This window comes from Gavia stellata, chromosome 4, assembly GCF_030936135.1.
Source record: "Gavia stellata isolate bGavSte3 chromosome 4, bGavSte3.hap2, whole genome shotgun sequence".
In the NCBI taxonomy this organism is placed as follows: Eukaryota; Metazoa; Chordata; class Aves; order Gaviiformes; family Gaviidae; genus Gavia; species Gavia stellata.
Window position 1 is genome coordinate 72,318,395 of NC_082597.1, and position 13,100 is coordinate 72,331,494.

At 35.9% G+C, this 13,100-nt stretch overlaps 1 protein-coding gene across 1 annotated transcript in view; it reads right to left on the minus strand.

Annotated features, from left to right (window-relative positions):
* Positions 1-13,100, minus strand: part of PLCZ1 (phospholipase C zeta 1) — a 55,676-nt gene that overhangs the window by 19,024 nt on the left and 23,552 nt on the right. The window contains exons 7-9 of the mRNA XM_059817041.1: positions 4,843-5,070; positions 2,427-2,583; positions 681-797 (exon numbers count right to left, since the gene is read on the minus strand). Of these exons, the coding sequence (XP_059673024.1) occupies positions 681-797; positions 2,427-2,583; positions 4,843-5,070 (502 nt within the window). The remainder of the gene's footprint in view (positions 1-680; positions 798-2,426; positions 2,584-4,842; positions 5,071-13,100) is intronic.

Consider the following 13,100-nt stretch of genomic DNA (forward strand, 5'->3'; position numbering starts at 1 on the left):
AACATAGTTAACATAATAATTTCAGCCCAAACAGAGAGGCAGTAAAATATAAATTATGATTTAAGCTCTCCTTACAGACAACTACAGATAAAGATCACAGAATTATTAACAAAAAAGGAGATAATATATGAAGAAAAAGAAGAAAAATCTGTTCTAGCTGTGGAAAGTTGTTTATATATGTGCTTTTGCTACACTGTTTCATAAGATAAAGTCATGCTTTGTTTAGTCTTAGGGTTAGGAATAATACAAAATAAGGTTCAAAGCTTAAAAATGTTGTATTGTTCTTACTAGTGTTTTTCTTCTTATCCAATAGAAAAAAAAGGTAGTTTAAAGGAATTAATGAATTATAATAAACTGGCATATTTGGGATAAGATATAGCTACTTAACATAAAGTGATATTTATAATTAATTAGGGCCTATTTTTAACTAATTACAGAAGTAAATAGATGACAATAATATTCCCCTTACTTGTTCTATACCAGAATTCCTGGATTCTGGGGTGAAAAATTACTAGGATATGTAGACTGAAGGAGAAGTTTAGATAGCACAAAATGAAAGTGATGCCCCTGAGGGAAAATACGTAACTTACAGAACACAAAAAATACAGGAAGGAAAAACTCTTGTATCTGTATAGTCTTTGCAAAGCCTGGAATGCAGCAGTCTCTGTAAATGTACATACCCATTTGACACCCCACGTTCCAGAACTCTTGAGGATTATAATTTGAAGAGTTTGTTCTTGTTCCTTTGGGGTAGATTCTTGTAATGAATCTTGAAGTGTGTGAAACAAACTCTTTAGCTGAAAAAAGAATGAAAAAACCTTGGTAAGAAAAACTTTATTAATAAAGAGATCCTATTTGAATAAATAATAATAAAAATATAATAATCTGATCCAGATTTTTTTTTGTTTTTTTTACACAATCAGTGTATCATATCAATGTATTTCTATTTCAGGACATTTTTATGCATGTTAACATTAGTATATGGGCCACTCTGAGGTATGGCTAAAATCCTATTTTAAAACCTTAATATTTTCTGTATAGTTGAATCTGACAGTATTTCTGTGTATAGTGCAGACCTTTGTTAAAAGTTCAATAACCAAGAATCGTTCCTTCATGGAAATTTTCTGTTTCTTCACCTCTTTGTTAGGTAAATATATGATTTTTACACTAAAGCCCACTGTGTTCTCATGGAAAGTTAAAACACATAAACCAGGAAATGGATCAAAAAGCCCACTCATTCTTTAATAATTCAATAGGAAAAAAGTCATCCCAAGATGATCTTAGCTTGATTGCTCTTTTGAGATTTAAATAAGATGAATGAATAATCTCAAGGCCAGTGAACAGTGCATTTCTAAAAGACACTTAATTGGGTCCTTTGTAATCTTCAGAATATGTTAACTATTCAAGTGAGTTGATTTTCTTGCTCCTAGCAGTGTTCCCTCCCACAAAAGCATAAACGACACAGATGTGGAAGACTTCGAATGACTTCTATCTACACTATTCCTGTTTAGTAATTATACAGAAAGCTTTACATTTCCAGGATCATCACCCTGATCCTTTCCATCCTCCCACTGCCCTGCCTGGTTTTTTTTTTTAAATAAAACTACTTTTATGTTCACTAGATTTCTAGAGAAACCAGAGAGGACTCTGACTATGGATGGCTGGCAAAAGCCTACTTGTTTTAATGCTGTTCAGCACCATTCACCTCACCAACCATTGAATCATCTCCACAAAGTGGTGGATGGCAACTGGGCTGGCCCTGAATGAATGGGCCTGTGGCAGACTTCATTCTCATGGTCAGTGATCTCTGTTTTTAATACTCCCTTAAGGCTGTTGGCAGACAGCTGGAGTTAAAACAGCAGAGGCTGCACTGTATTGGCTGCACCAAATGGAGATGATCCAACACAGAATAAGTTTTGAATAATCCAACTTGGCTGGTATGAAAGATCTGGTCCAATGGAGCAAAGTGCCTGCTATGGGATTTAGTCATTCTGTCAATGCGGATTCTCTTATCTGCAGTTATCATCAAAGCCAGGGGTACTGCATGCCATTGAGGACTACAGACCATACATGGTGGGGGTGAAACCTATTCCACACATTTTCAAGTATTGATTGTAACTTCTAAATTATTTGATGCGGAAAACAATGAATCAAAAGGTATTCAGGCATTTTGTATACTATGTTAATATTTGTTCTTATAAAACTACATGAAATTAAAACAAAGCTGAATTTCAATTTTCCTCACAAAACCAACTGAAATACAAAAATGCAGTGAAAATGACAAGATATGACAAGAAACAATGTTATAAAAACAACCAAATAAAATTGGACAGCATGTGTTTCATAAAACTGTAAGGCTTCCAATGCCTAAGCAGTGAACCATGGCAACATTGTAACTTTTATCTGATGACATCAAAAGAAATTACCTGAATGTTTTACAAATTTTCGTGCTCTAACCTCTCCAATTGAATTATTTTCATAGCATTTCTGATTGGCTAGGGAATGCTCAAAGCTCACAAACTTCTCAGATTTGGTATAAACCACAAGGTCCGACAACGCAATGGCAATTTTTATCTTCTTCATCTAATAATCATAATATAAAATGATGGAAGAATAAAAAAAAACACAATAACACATATTTCATTATTATTATCATTAACAATTCAGAAGAAACTATCACTCTGGATGCATAAAGCATGGGAAAATGTGTCACAATTAATGAATAGTTGAGCTTAAGATATGATTTTGATAGTGACAGTTGATCCAGTCAGAGACAATTAAGGTTATTGTCTTTTTGTTCATCACAGCAATTGTAAGGTGAATGGAGAGATGCTTCCTAGCACACTGTTCTGTTGGACAGCTTTATCATTTCCTTGCTTCTGAGACTGATATGTAAATTAAAATCATATGTCATGGTCTTAACATTACTCATTTAAAATACATGTCCAACTTTACATTCCTAAATACATAAAGTACTAGAAAAGGTGTACTGGTAGGAAGTACTTGGAGAAAAAAAAAAAAAGAGCAGGAGAATCTATACATCAATAAGACAAACTCAATAGCAGGAGTAGCAGGTAGAATAGCAGGAGAATATTTTACCATGCCAAGCAAATCAGTCATAGGTATATTCCTCCAAGCATTGCTCTGAAGTTAGGAAAACTCTGTTCTTCTTAAACAAGATGGAAAGTTCTTTGGCCAAAGTCTTTGTTTAGTCTTGGTTCATTATCAAAGCAAGCAAAAGCAAAGGCTGCTGCACATTAAAGCAACTGAAATTTTACCAGGGTCTTATCTCTTAAACTGAGGTACTATGTCACCTCTTCATTTTACTTAGCATGAGCTTGTGAGCTAATCAGTGGCAGTAGCCAGCAAAGAGCTGATGGTGCTAATAATGTTTACATTCCATTAAAGCTTTTGAAGGCAAATTCTCATCTGACAAAATAATAGGGACTGCCTGCTCATGGCTCTTAAGTACTCAAAGCTCAATTGTTAATTATTCTGGGGCTATGTCCCATGAGGAGCAATAGGAGTTTACTGACACAACTCCTGAATAATACAGCTCTCTGGAGGAAGGCAGTGACACAGCCAAAGCCAACAGCATCACTAAGGTATCTTGGGTGTGGATTTAAACACTCTCCCACCCTCCAATAGAGTGGGACCTCAGAATAAATACTCCCATTCCCATAGAGTGGGACCCCAGAAACCATTTTCTCTTCTGCTCGTGAAACATGACCAGAAATCTGTTGTTGCTGCTGTTGATCAAGATGTATGTGGTATATGGTCTGGTCTGCAACATGATGTTACAAATATATGTGACCCTATTATCTGGAAATTTGGCCCTCCCTGTTCAAAGAGGACTCCATCACTCCTCAGAATTTTTCCTTACTATCTCTCTGTATCAGATGGAAAGAGAAAGAAGCAAAGAAAGATCTTGACTTTCAAATCACTTAGAGAAAAGAGACACAGAGGAACAGACACTGCCTCTCAGCAAAAACACTGAGCCCTGAGGAGCATTACCAGTCTACCCACATTCAGATAATCAGAGCATGATGTGCAAAAGTGAATGGATACTGGGTGCCTCCTGCCTGCCTAAAAAACTTCAACAAAGCAGTTTGAACCCTGATGAAGGAACAGATTTCCATGGCAGAAAATTACTACTTGGTTAAAAAAATGAGTAAGTTAAATTTGACTATCAAAAAGAAGTTTACATCCAATTTTTACACTCTCAGAAATAGCATTTAATGTTAAGTCTCTACATGATAAATGTAAAAATACCTTTTCTATTATAAATGCTTAAAAATGTTTTCGCGCAACCAGAACTCTATACCTAATTTCATGCATAAATCCAGAACAGAAGAAAATAGGGAAATGGGAACTCTTCAAAATCTCCAAGATAGACTGATGGACTGTGGGAAGAAATAATTAACTCTGTCCTTCATCATCAGGAACTGCTATGAATGTTCTCCATGCATAGCTCCAGGAGTGCCTTGAGACCAACAAAGCAGTTGGGCAATTTTATCTTAACTCTATTGTGGTACTGAGCATCTGGGACAAGCACACGACTTGAAAGTGGAAAATGCAGGTGGAGTTTAGGATAGGAGCACAGGGAAGGGTTGCTTTTTAGCTGGATACTAGAATATGCTCCAGTTTGGACTGTCTTGTAAGAATCAAGAAAACTCTGAAACCTTGAGCTAAAAAAAAATATTTCAAAATATATTACTCTAAGTAATTTTAAAGGCTACCTTTTAAATTTAGTCTCTATTTTAAGATAATATATTCCTTCTTTTTTTTAAAAAAATGGCATACATCTATATGTTTTCTAAATTCAATTGAGACAAAAGTTACCTTTGCCTTTTTTCGAGGTGGTGGTGAAGGTCTACGTTCACTTTTTCTTTTTGAGGATTCACTCTTTGGGTAAAGAAGGGCTTTTTCATCAGTCTCATCTTCGTCGGACATATTTTCAAATTCAGAAATTTCCCCTGTCTCACCATGACTGTCAAGGTCTCTCCTGAGCCTTCTTTCCTCAGTTGTTCCAATTTTTTTATTTTTTACCAGAATTTTGAATTTTAATGCCTGTAGAAAAGAGGTTAAACAGTAGTAACTAGAATTATGTATGGACAAATTGTAGGTTTTCATATTTAGATATTGTTTAACCCATGTTCAAAGCTGTTTATTAAGTATAATGAAGTGAAGATAGATGAGGCAGAAGCCAAAAGCAAGTAAAACAAACAGAATCTAGGGATCAAAGTACACAACAGAATGTGAATATCTAACCCCATGACAAGAAAAAAAAGGCTCTCCACCACACAGATGCTGAAACTGTGAGCAAGATTAAAGTAGGAAGTTAAGTAAGTGTCAAAGGTGATGGCCAGGTAAGACATAGGAGGTATAGTTTTTTATTATGCATGAATTCATTTTTATAGATAGACTTATAGACATGTATCTGATAGCAATTTGAAATTTTTTTTAATTATCATTGCAGCTGCTGGAGATTTGTTACCTATTTGACTAGTGCATTTATGCACATCTGTCTAGTGTACCAAATTAAAACTTTTGTTGTTATGTCATTATACAGTGGATCCTCATGCTGATATTAGCTGGTCAGGGAAATTAACAGAATTTGGCAATTTGTTACCTAAGCAGTTTCTCTATTTTTAAATGGGCATGTTTCAACTTCCGTATTATGGAGTGTTATAATTTTTAATAAGATGGCTTTCATCTATGCACCTGAGTATAAATTTCACTTAGATTTATGAAATAATATTCATAGTAAAACAGCTATTATGTAGCAGACATTCATCTCTACCTCTGTACACAGGAACTCTCAGTGAGTAACAGGACTGACTTAGGTTCTTGGAAAATATGATCCACAAAAATATTCCTTAAGTTTCATATGCACTAGTGAAAAGGAAGGCTATACTGCTGGGAAGGTTACAGGAACAAGGAACAAATACTTACACATTAAATAAAAGTTAACTCAAATAGTGTCTTTTAAGGTATCCATTAAGTAAATATGAAAAGTATGGATGATAGAAACATATCTATAAAACCAAGCTTTATAATAGAAACTAGAGCCGTAGGCAAAGAAATAGACATTCCATTTATTTACATTGCAACCTCTATTGCTGATAAACCCCTTATCACTTCAAATCTTGTATTAGTAGTTTGTCAGTGTGCCAGTGGAATGAGATACCCTATGCTTAATATCTATCAATGCCATGCTAGTGTAAGATTTGATTAGTCTCTCTGCATTAGTGATTCAGAATAAGGATGCCCTTTAACATTTCCTTCATTTCTTATTGATGCACTAATTTTTTTTCTGTGTTATTTTTGGAAGAGTATTAATGTGAGTAATGCTACTCATATTTTTAGAGAGTTCTGAATTTTCCTTTGCATCTTCATCTTTCCCAATATTTAAAAGCAATTCTATCCACTTTTGGTCTTGTATTTTGTTATTCCTAAGTAAGACTTAATTCTACAAATTAAAAAAAAGAGCTGGTATACCAGGGAAGGAAAACCTCTCTATGGATATATTACTGCCTCCTATATGTAAACTTTACTAAAAAGTAAAAAAAGACCATAGTCTGTGTCGTCATATAAAAATGTGCCATGATGTTTTAAGTTAGATAGATAGTTTCTAAAATTCTGTTTATGAACTGTTAGCAATGATGTAAATACCCTGAGGTAGGACAAACTTTTTTTTTTTCTATAAAGATAACATTTTAAAATCATAGCTTTCTTCTCAAAAACAGTTACAGAAAATACTCTAGCAAGAAGAAATTTTGCTATTTTTTGGCCAGAAGCAGATTCAGTAATAGTTAACCCAAATCACTGAAAGTGAACCATGAACTGGAAAAAGACATACCATGGATTTTAACTGTGAGCTTCAAACAGATCTTCAAAAAAACTTATGACAAATGTATGGTTACAAAATCAGTGACTATGTGAAATTTGAGTTCTTTAATTGGTAATCAGCAGTGCTAAACACATGGCATATTTTTGTACAAATGTCTAAATTTTTTAAGCAGATAATGAGCTGAAAGTCTGAACATTCACTATAACTTCTCTTTTCTAGTTTACATATAAAATACAAAATATTTTTAAAATAGATGTTTATTATGTACTTCTATATAAACTATAACCATACTAAAAAATTTAAATATGTAAAACGTAATAGATCTTCACGAGAGCATAACAGGACTCCAAGGCTGGCATAAGCAAAAGCCTCCAAGTACAATCTATTGGAACAAATATTGAAATAATTAAATTAACAAAACTTAATTATTGTACTAAATAGGCATTCTGGTTAATGGGTTGTACAACACAAATCAGAACAACTGAAGTAATACAAGACTCCAAGACAAAATCACAAGTACTTTGGAATGGATCAGGCAAACCCACCTACTGACCACTGCAATTAATGTAAAAGGGACAAAATTCAGTTCTCAAAAATGTAGAGAACAAACCCTATATTTGGGTCATAAGTATTAAAAAGAGAAGAATAACTTCCCCTATTTAAATTTATCATGTTCTCTCCTCTCCTCTACTGAGCAGCTGTAGGTTCTTAGTAAGAGGAATATCAAATCCTGAAAATCTTGCGAAGTAACAAGGTTAAAATCAGCTTAAAGTTTTACATAGTTTTCTATTTCAAGAATTATATTACTGTCTTAAATACTGATATAGGGTAAAAATGTAACACCTTCCATGAAGTCTAACATGGGGGGAAGCTTTTGAGGCATTGACAAAATTTATCTTGAATTAAAATAACAGGACACTACTGTTAAGTACAATTGTTAAAAAACCCCAGCACCAGCATTCTTCAATTATTCAAGAAGAGAATCACACTTAGTAAAAGTGTGAATGGATGTCTTTGTGGCAGCCTTATAAATCACAGTTATTGAGATATTTCGAATCAATACCGGTAATGTCTGAGCTCTAGTTAAATGGATATTAATTGTATCAGGAGTACCTTTTTAGCTGTCTCATAACAAGTTTTCATACAATACAGTTATCTAGTGAGAAGTCCCCTACATTGAGAATTCCAGTTCTGTGTTGTGCACTGTAGGAGACGCAAAATACATAAGAGAATCTTTCTAAATGTTCTTTTATTAAAAATACAGAAAAGCAAAACATGCCTAAAGAAGGAAATTGGAAGGGGTGACACTGGCAGACTAATTTTCTGGATGAAGTGAAAACCCGACACAATCCTGGGTAAAAGGGTATATGTTCTAAGAAACACTCTGTTCTTAAAAACTATTTTGCAAGATACTATCTCTCATTTGTCTGTCAGACAGAGTCCCACTCAGGAACCAAACTTCAAAGATAAAGAAAGGATCAATTTGCTAATGGCTCAGAGGCTTGACTTACTATAACTGTTGGCAGTAAGATTAGATCCCATTGAAAAACAAGACCCTTAGCTGGCAACGCCTTGTCCTGTTTTACTTGAGGACTCCATCAGACGTAATAGAAATATGAAAACACACACAGGCTTTCCCAGCCGTGCAATCAAAAAGACATTTGACAGTAGTCTTGGAGAAAGTTCTAGTGCAGATTATTTTGCATTTCTTAGAGACTCTTAAGGCAAAAAATCGGGGTGTAACTGATCCATAAATATGTTGCAAATAACACTGTTAACCAACCTGCTGCTCATGCTTCAAGAATCTGCAACAGAGTCAGACAGTAGCAAGGGCCAGCAGCTGCACAATGTGACCCAGGAGCTGAAGGTGACAGCAGGGCAGGCATGGGACAATAATGTCACCAACTAGGGCAACAGTAAGACAAGTAGAGCACGTCTGGTGACAGTAGGCGAGTTCAGGAAGCAGTCCAGTGACTGCCAGATAAGTCCCAAGGAAGGTCCAAGGTCAAACCAGGAAGCCATATCATATAAGTACAGAAGGGCTGAGTTTGGAAGGGACCCCTGGAGACCTGCTTGTTCAAGCAGGGTCAGTAAGTGTTAGGGCTGTGTTTTGAGTATCTCCAAGATGGAGACTCCATAATCTCTCCAGGCAACCTGCTCCAGTGCCTGACTACCATCGCAGTAAAAATTCTTTTTCTCATGTTTAAATGGAATTTCTTGTATTTCAGTTTTTTCCCACTGCATCTAGCCATTTCACTGAGAAAAGGCTGGGCCCACCTTGCTTTTCCTAATGAAGTCCAAGATAATGTTATCCTTCTTTGTCGCAAGGGTACATTGCTGGTTCATCGTCAACTTGTTCACCAGGACCCCGAGGTTATTTTCTCAAAGCTGCTTTCCAGCCAGTCATCTCCCAGCCTGTACTGGTGCATGGGGCTATTCCTCCCCAGGTGCAGAACTGTCAGCAAGGCAAGGCCAGGAGCAAGTTGCAAAGACAGGCACTACATACTTACAGTGTAGCTCGGGTAAGTATCAAGGACAAAAGCCTGAGCTAAAATGCAGCTCCAAAGGCAATGTAACAGAGTGCATAGGTGGAGGACCCAAATGAGGGCTCTTGCTCACAGTTTAGCTGATTTCATGTAAGTCTGGTCCAAGGCTAAACAGCTGTGCTATATCAGAGATGACATTGCACCTAGGCAACCAGATCTCTGGTGTGTGGGTTGAAAGGTAATCCAAAGGATGATTAAAGAGAAAGATGGTTACAGGTTGGTCAGGATAATTAGCCTGGTGTACTCAGGACCCTCATGCACAGATTCCCTACCACAGTTCAATGTTCCAAAAAGATACCTTGCCAAAAGAAAGATCTTTTTATACACTAAATAAACCATCAACCTAAAACCTACCTGACTGATGATACAAAGTGTGATGATATAAAAAACAGTGGACTTGTAATGTTTTTGACTTGCTAAGAAGCAAAGATATTTCTGATGAAAAGACTTGGTCAAGACATTTGCATATGTGACTTGTAGGTCAGAAAAAAAGGAATGAATCTCATCACTGAACCAACAGAATTATATATGCTAAAGCAGTTTGAACTTGAATTTCTGAGTGAAAATCTTCATGTCATACTTTTTCGATAACAAGAAAGTAAGACTATAAAACCCTATAAAGATATGGAAGAGGAAAATATGGAGATGGTTAGGCTGAAAACTGAATCGTATAGCCACAGATTAATCAGACTATTACCCTTTCATCAGATGTTACAGATAGTCAGTAAGAACCTATTTCTGCAAGATTATAGACAGTCAGGTACAACAAGTTTTGAAAGTTTCTAAGTGAGACAGGTCTTTACAGAGAAAGGAAGAAAGTGCAGTAGCAATATGAATCTCTTAGACATACACTCAAATGTTATATCTAGATGTTGAAGACTGTGGTACTTGGTTCATCCAGACTAGTGCATTCTGGGAAAACAGTGACTGCGTATGGAAAGCTCCTTTGTATATTGAGTAGATATAGGTAAAGAAAAAGGTGAAGGAGGAGTCCTGGCTATGGAGTTGGTTGGTTTTCCCCCGATAGTAAGATTAAAATGTCCAGAGAGCATGAAGTTGTACTGGAAACCTTCTATGAATCTTTCTCAAAGAGATTATTAAATAGGTCCTTTTATTTAGATAGCATGGCTTTAATAACTATGGGGAAACCTTGGCGATCATGGCCAGAAATGTTTCTGAACCACCACACCATAGTAATTGATCTTGCAGCTGAGTGGTAAACATTAAAGATGACTTGTAAAATAACAGTAGTTGTCACTTCACTTTCAGTTAACCGTACATACATATGTCTTTCTAATTTTGTGATAGGAAATCTGAAAATAATGAAAAATTCCTAAGTAGTTCATATATATATCATGCCAGCAGTGTAAGGTAGTTTGATGTACTAAAACGCAAAATAATTGAGGAACAAACTTTCATCAAAAGCATCAACGCATTTACATTCTTATTTGTGTGTTACATTTGGGGCTTACTTGTTTCTGTAGCTGTCAAATCCATTAGAGAGGAACGATTTGGCAGAGTAAGTAAAAACTGATCTCACTTCTGGGATTCTAACATCTTCTAAGTTCTTCTACAAATTGCTACACAAGACACCACATTCTGTCACTTCATATCAGCATAATCCAGGAGTGCTAGTGCAATCGGCAGGGATCTCTGGCACCAGTCAGTGATGTCAAATATAATCTAATATGGGAACTGACTCAAAGGACCTGATATTCCAGCGAATATTAAAGGAAGTTCATCAAGTCTCTTTAGAAGCATCATAGTGGCCAAGACTGTGAGGAGATAATTGTAGTGAGTCTGTTGCTTTAGGTGGCAAAATATCTGCATGGGAAGGAGGTAAGAGGCTAGATACGGTAGAAAAGATTGGTGAAGCTCAAAGGTGGCCTCAGTTTATCTCATTGGATAAGGGGTGTGTGAAAGAAAGAAACAGTGCAAAAGCTTTCTCTTTCCTCTACTCCACATGCAGAAGAAGAATTGTCTGGTGAGATGCTACAGAATACAGTAATATTCCAGGGAATTAACAGTACTAATATAGTCAGCTGCAGGGTGAACATATGATTGAGGCCAAAGAATTAAAAAACCTTTTTTCCTGAAAGTGGGTGCTGAGAAAAAGCAGAGAGCAATAGCTTTCAGTGACCATCCAATTTTCTGTTCTGGACCTCCTTGTGATTTTCACTTAGACTTACAATGGTAGGAGACATCATGCATGAGCTGTGGTCCAAGGAAACACCTAAGAATGGATTTGCTCTGCATTTTAATCCTTCTTCCAGACACACACAATCATCTCAACTGAAAAAGGTGTAGCTCAAAACCTACTTAGAAAAGGAAGTAGGAGATTGATCAAACAACAGAGGAGAAAATAATTTCCATTGAGATCTCCAAATCTCCAAGATCTAAATAAGAACCTGGAATTGGCAAATGTTTCTATGAAGTGTTTGGATAAAGTATGTGGTATTCCATTTCATGTACAGACAAGGGCACCATTTGATTTGGATCTTGAGGAACATTGAGAAGTGGGTATTAAAAGGAAGCCTTGCATGAGCTGCATGTACCCCTTCATAGGAGAAGCAAAACCAGGAACAACACCACTAGCTGTCAGATGAGGACGATTTCCCACCCAAGAAACATAATGTTTTAGTCTCATGCGACAGGGAGAATCTGGGTGTTGAAGGTCCTTGCCAAAGAAACCTGAGAGAGAAGGGAAGGAGGGCTGAACCGGTGAGTCCAGAGCCAAATCTTTGAGGGATCCTACAAGCACGTTGTTAAAAAAAGCCTAGCAAAGAAGGCAATAGCACAGGTCATGAACACAAGAGGTGACAACTAAGAGATCAATAATTTCTTGTGAGGCAGAAATCAGAGGACTTGAGGGACAGAAGTATGCCCATTGCATTTATACGCCTGTGTGGCAGTAAAGAGGTTTGTGCTGTGTCCCTAGGGATATTATTAGATTGGAATATTCTCTAACAGACCTTATTAGAAAAAATGTCTACATGGTTATTGTTAATTTCAATAAAGAGTGCCAGACTCTCTACCCTTTCAGTCCCTCCCATCTTCCTTGCTAAGATCCCACCAGGAGGGTGGAGCCCAACTTAAGGTAAGTGAAGATGACAAAAGACAGAGTTAAAGCACTGTAACTCTAAATCAAGTACCTTAATTTTTAAAATCAGAGTAATTCAATTCATATATGTGTGTATATATACACACACATAGTAAAGTGACTTGAAGTATATTCACCTTAATACCGAGCTCCTTTACTGTGACATTCATATCCATTTATAGTCAAGATAAGTAAATATTTTAGCATATAAGCAATTTACCACCTACTATTATTTTGTTTTAATGTAAGACAGTGTAACAGTCTAAAAAAAAGAAGCAACACTGAAGAAATCATCATTTTAAATTAATATTTAGAGCAGATTTTAAAACCATATCCAATAAAACATGCTAAGGAAAAAGCTAATAATCTAGGTGAAAGGAATGTATGCTGGCCACAGAACATGCTGAACAGAACTCTACAAAGAAAATTAAAAACCTGTTAGTAGGTAAATCATAGCATATAATGGTTTCTTTTAAAAGATGTTGCTTTTTGCTGTATTTTCTATTTCTTTTTTTCATTTCAGTATTCAATGAAAGATACAGGTTCACATATAAATACAGATGAGTTACATAGGAAAGTTTCAAAAGAGGAAACTGATTTC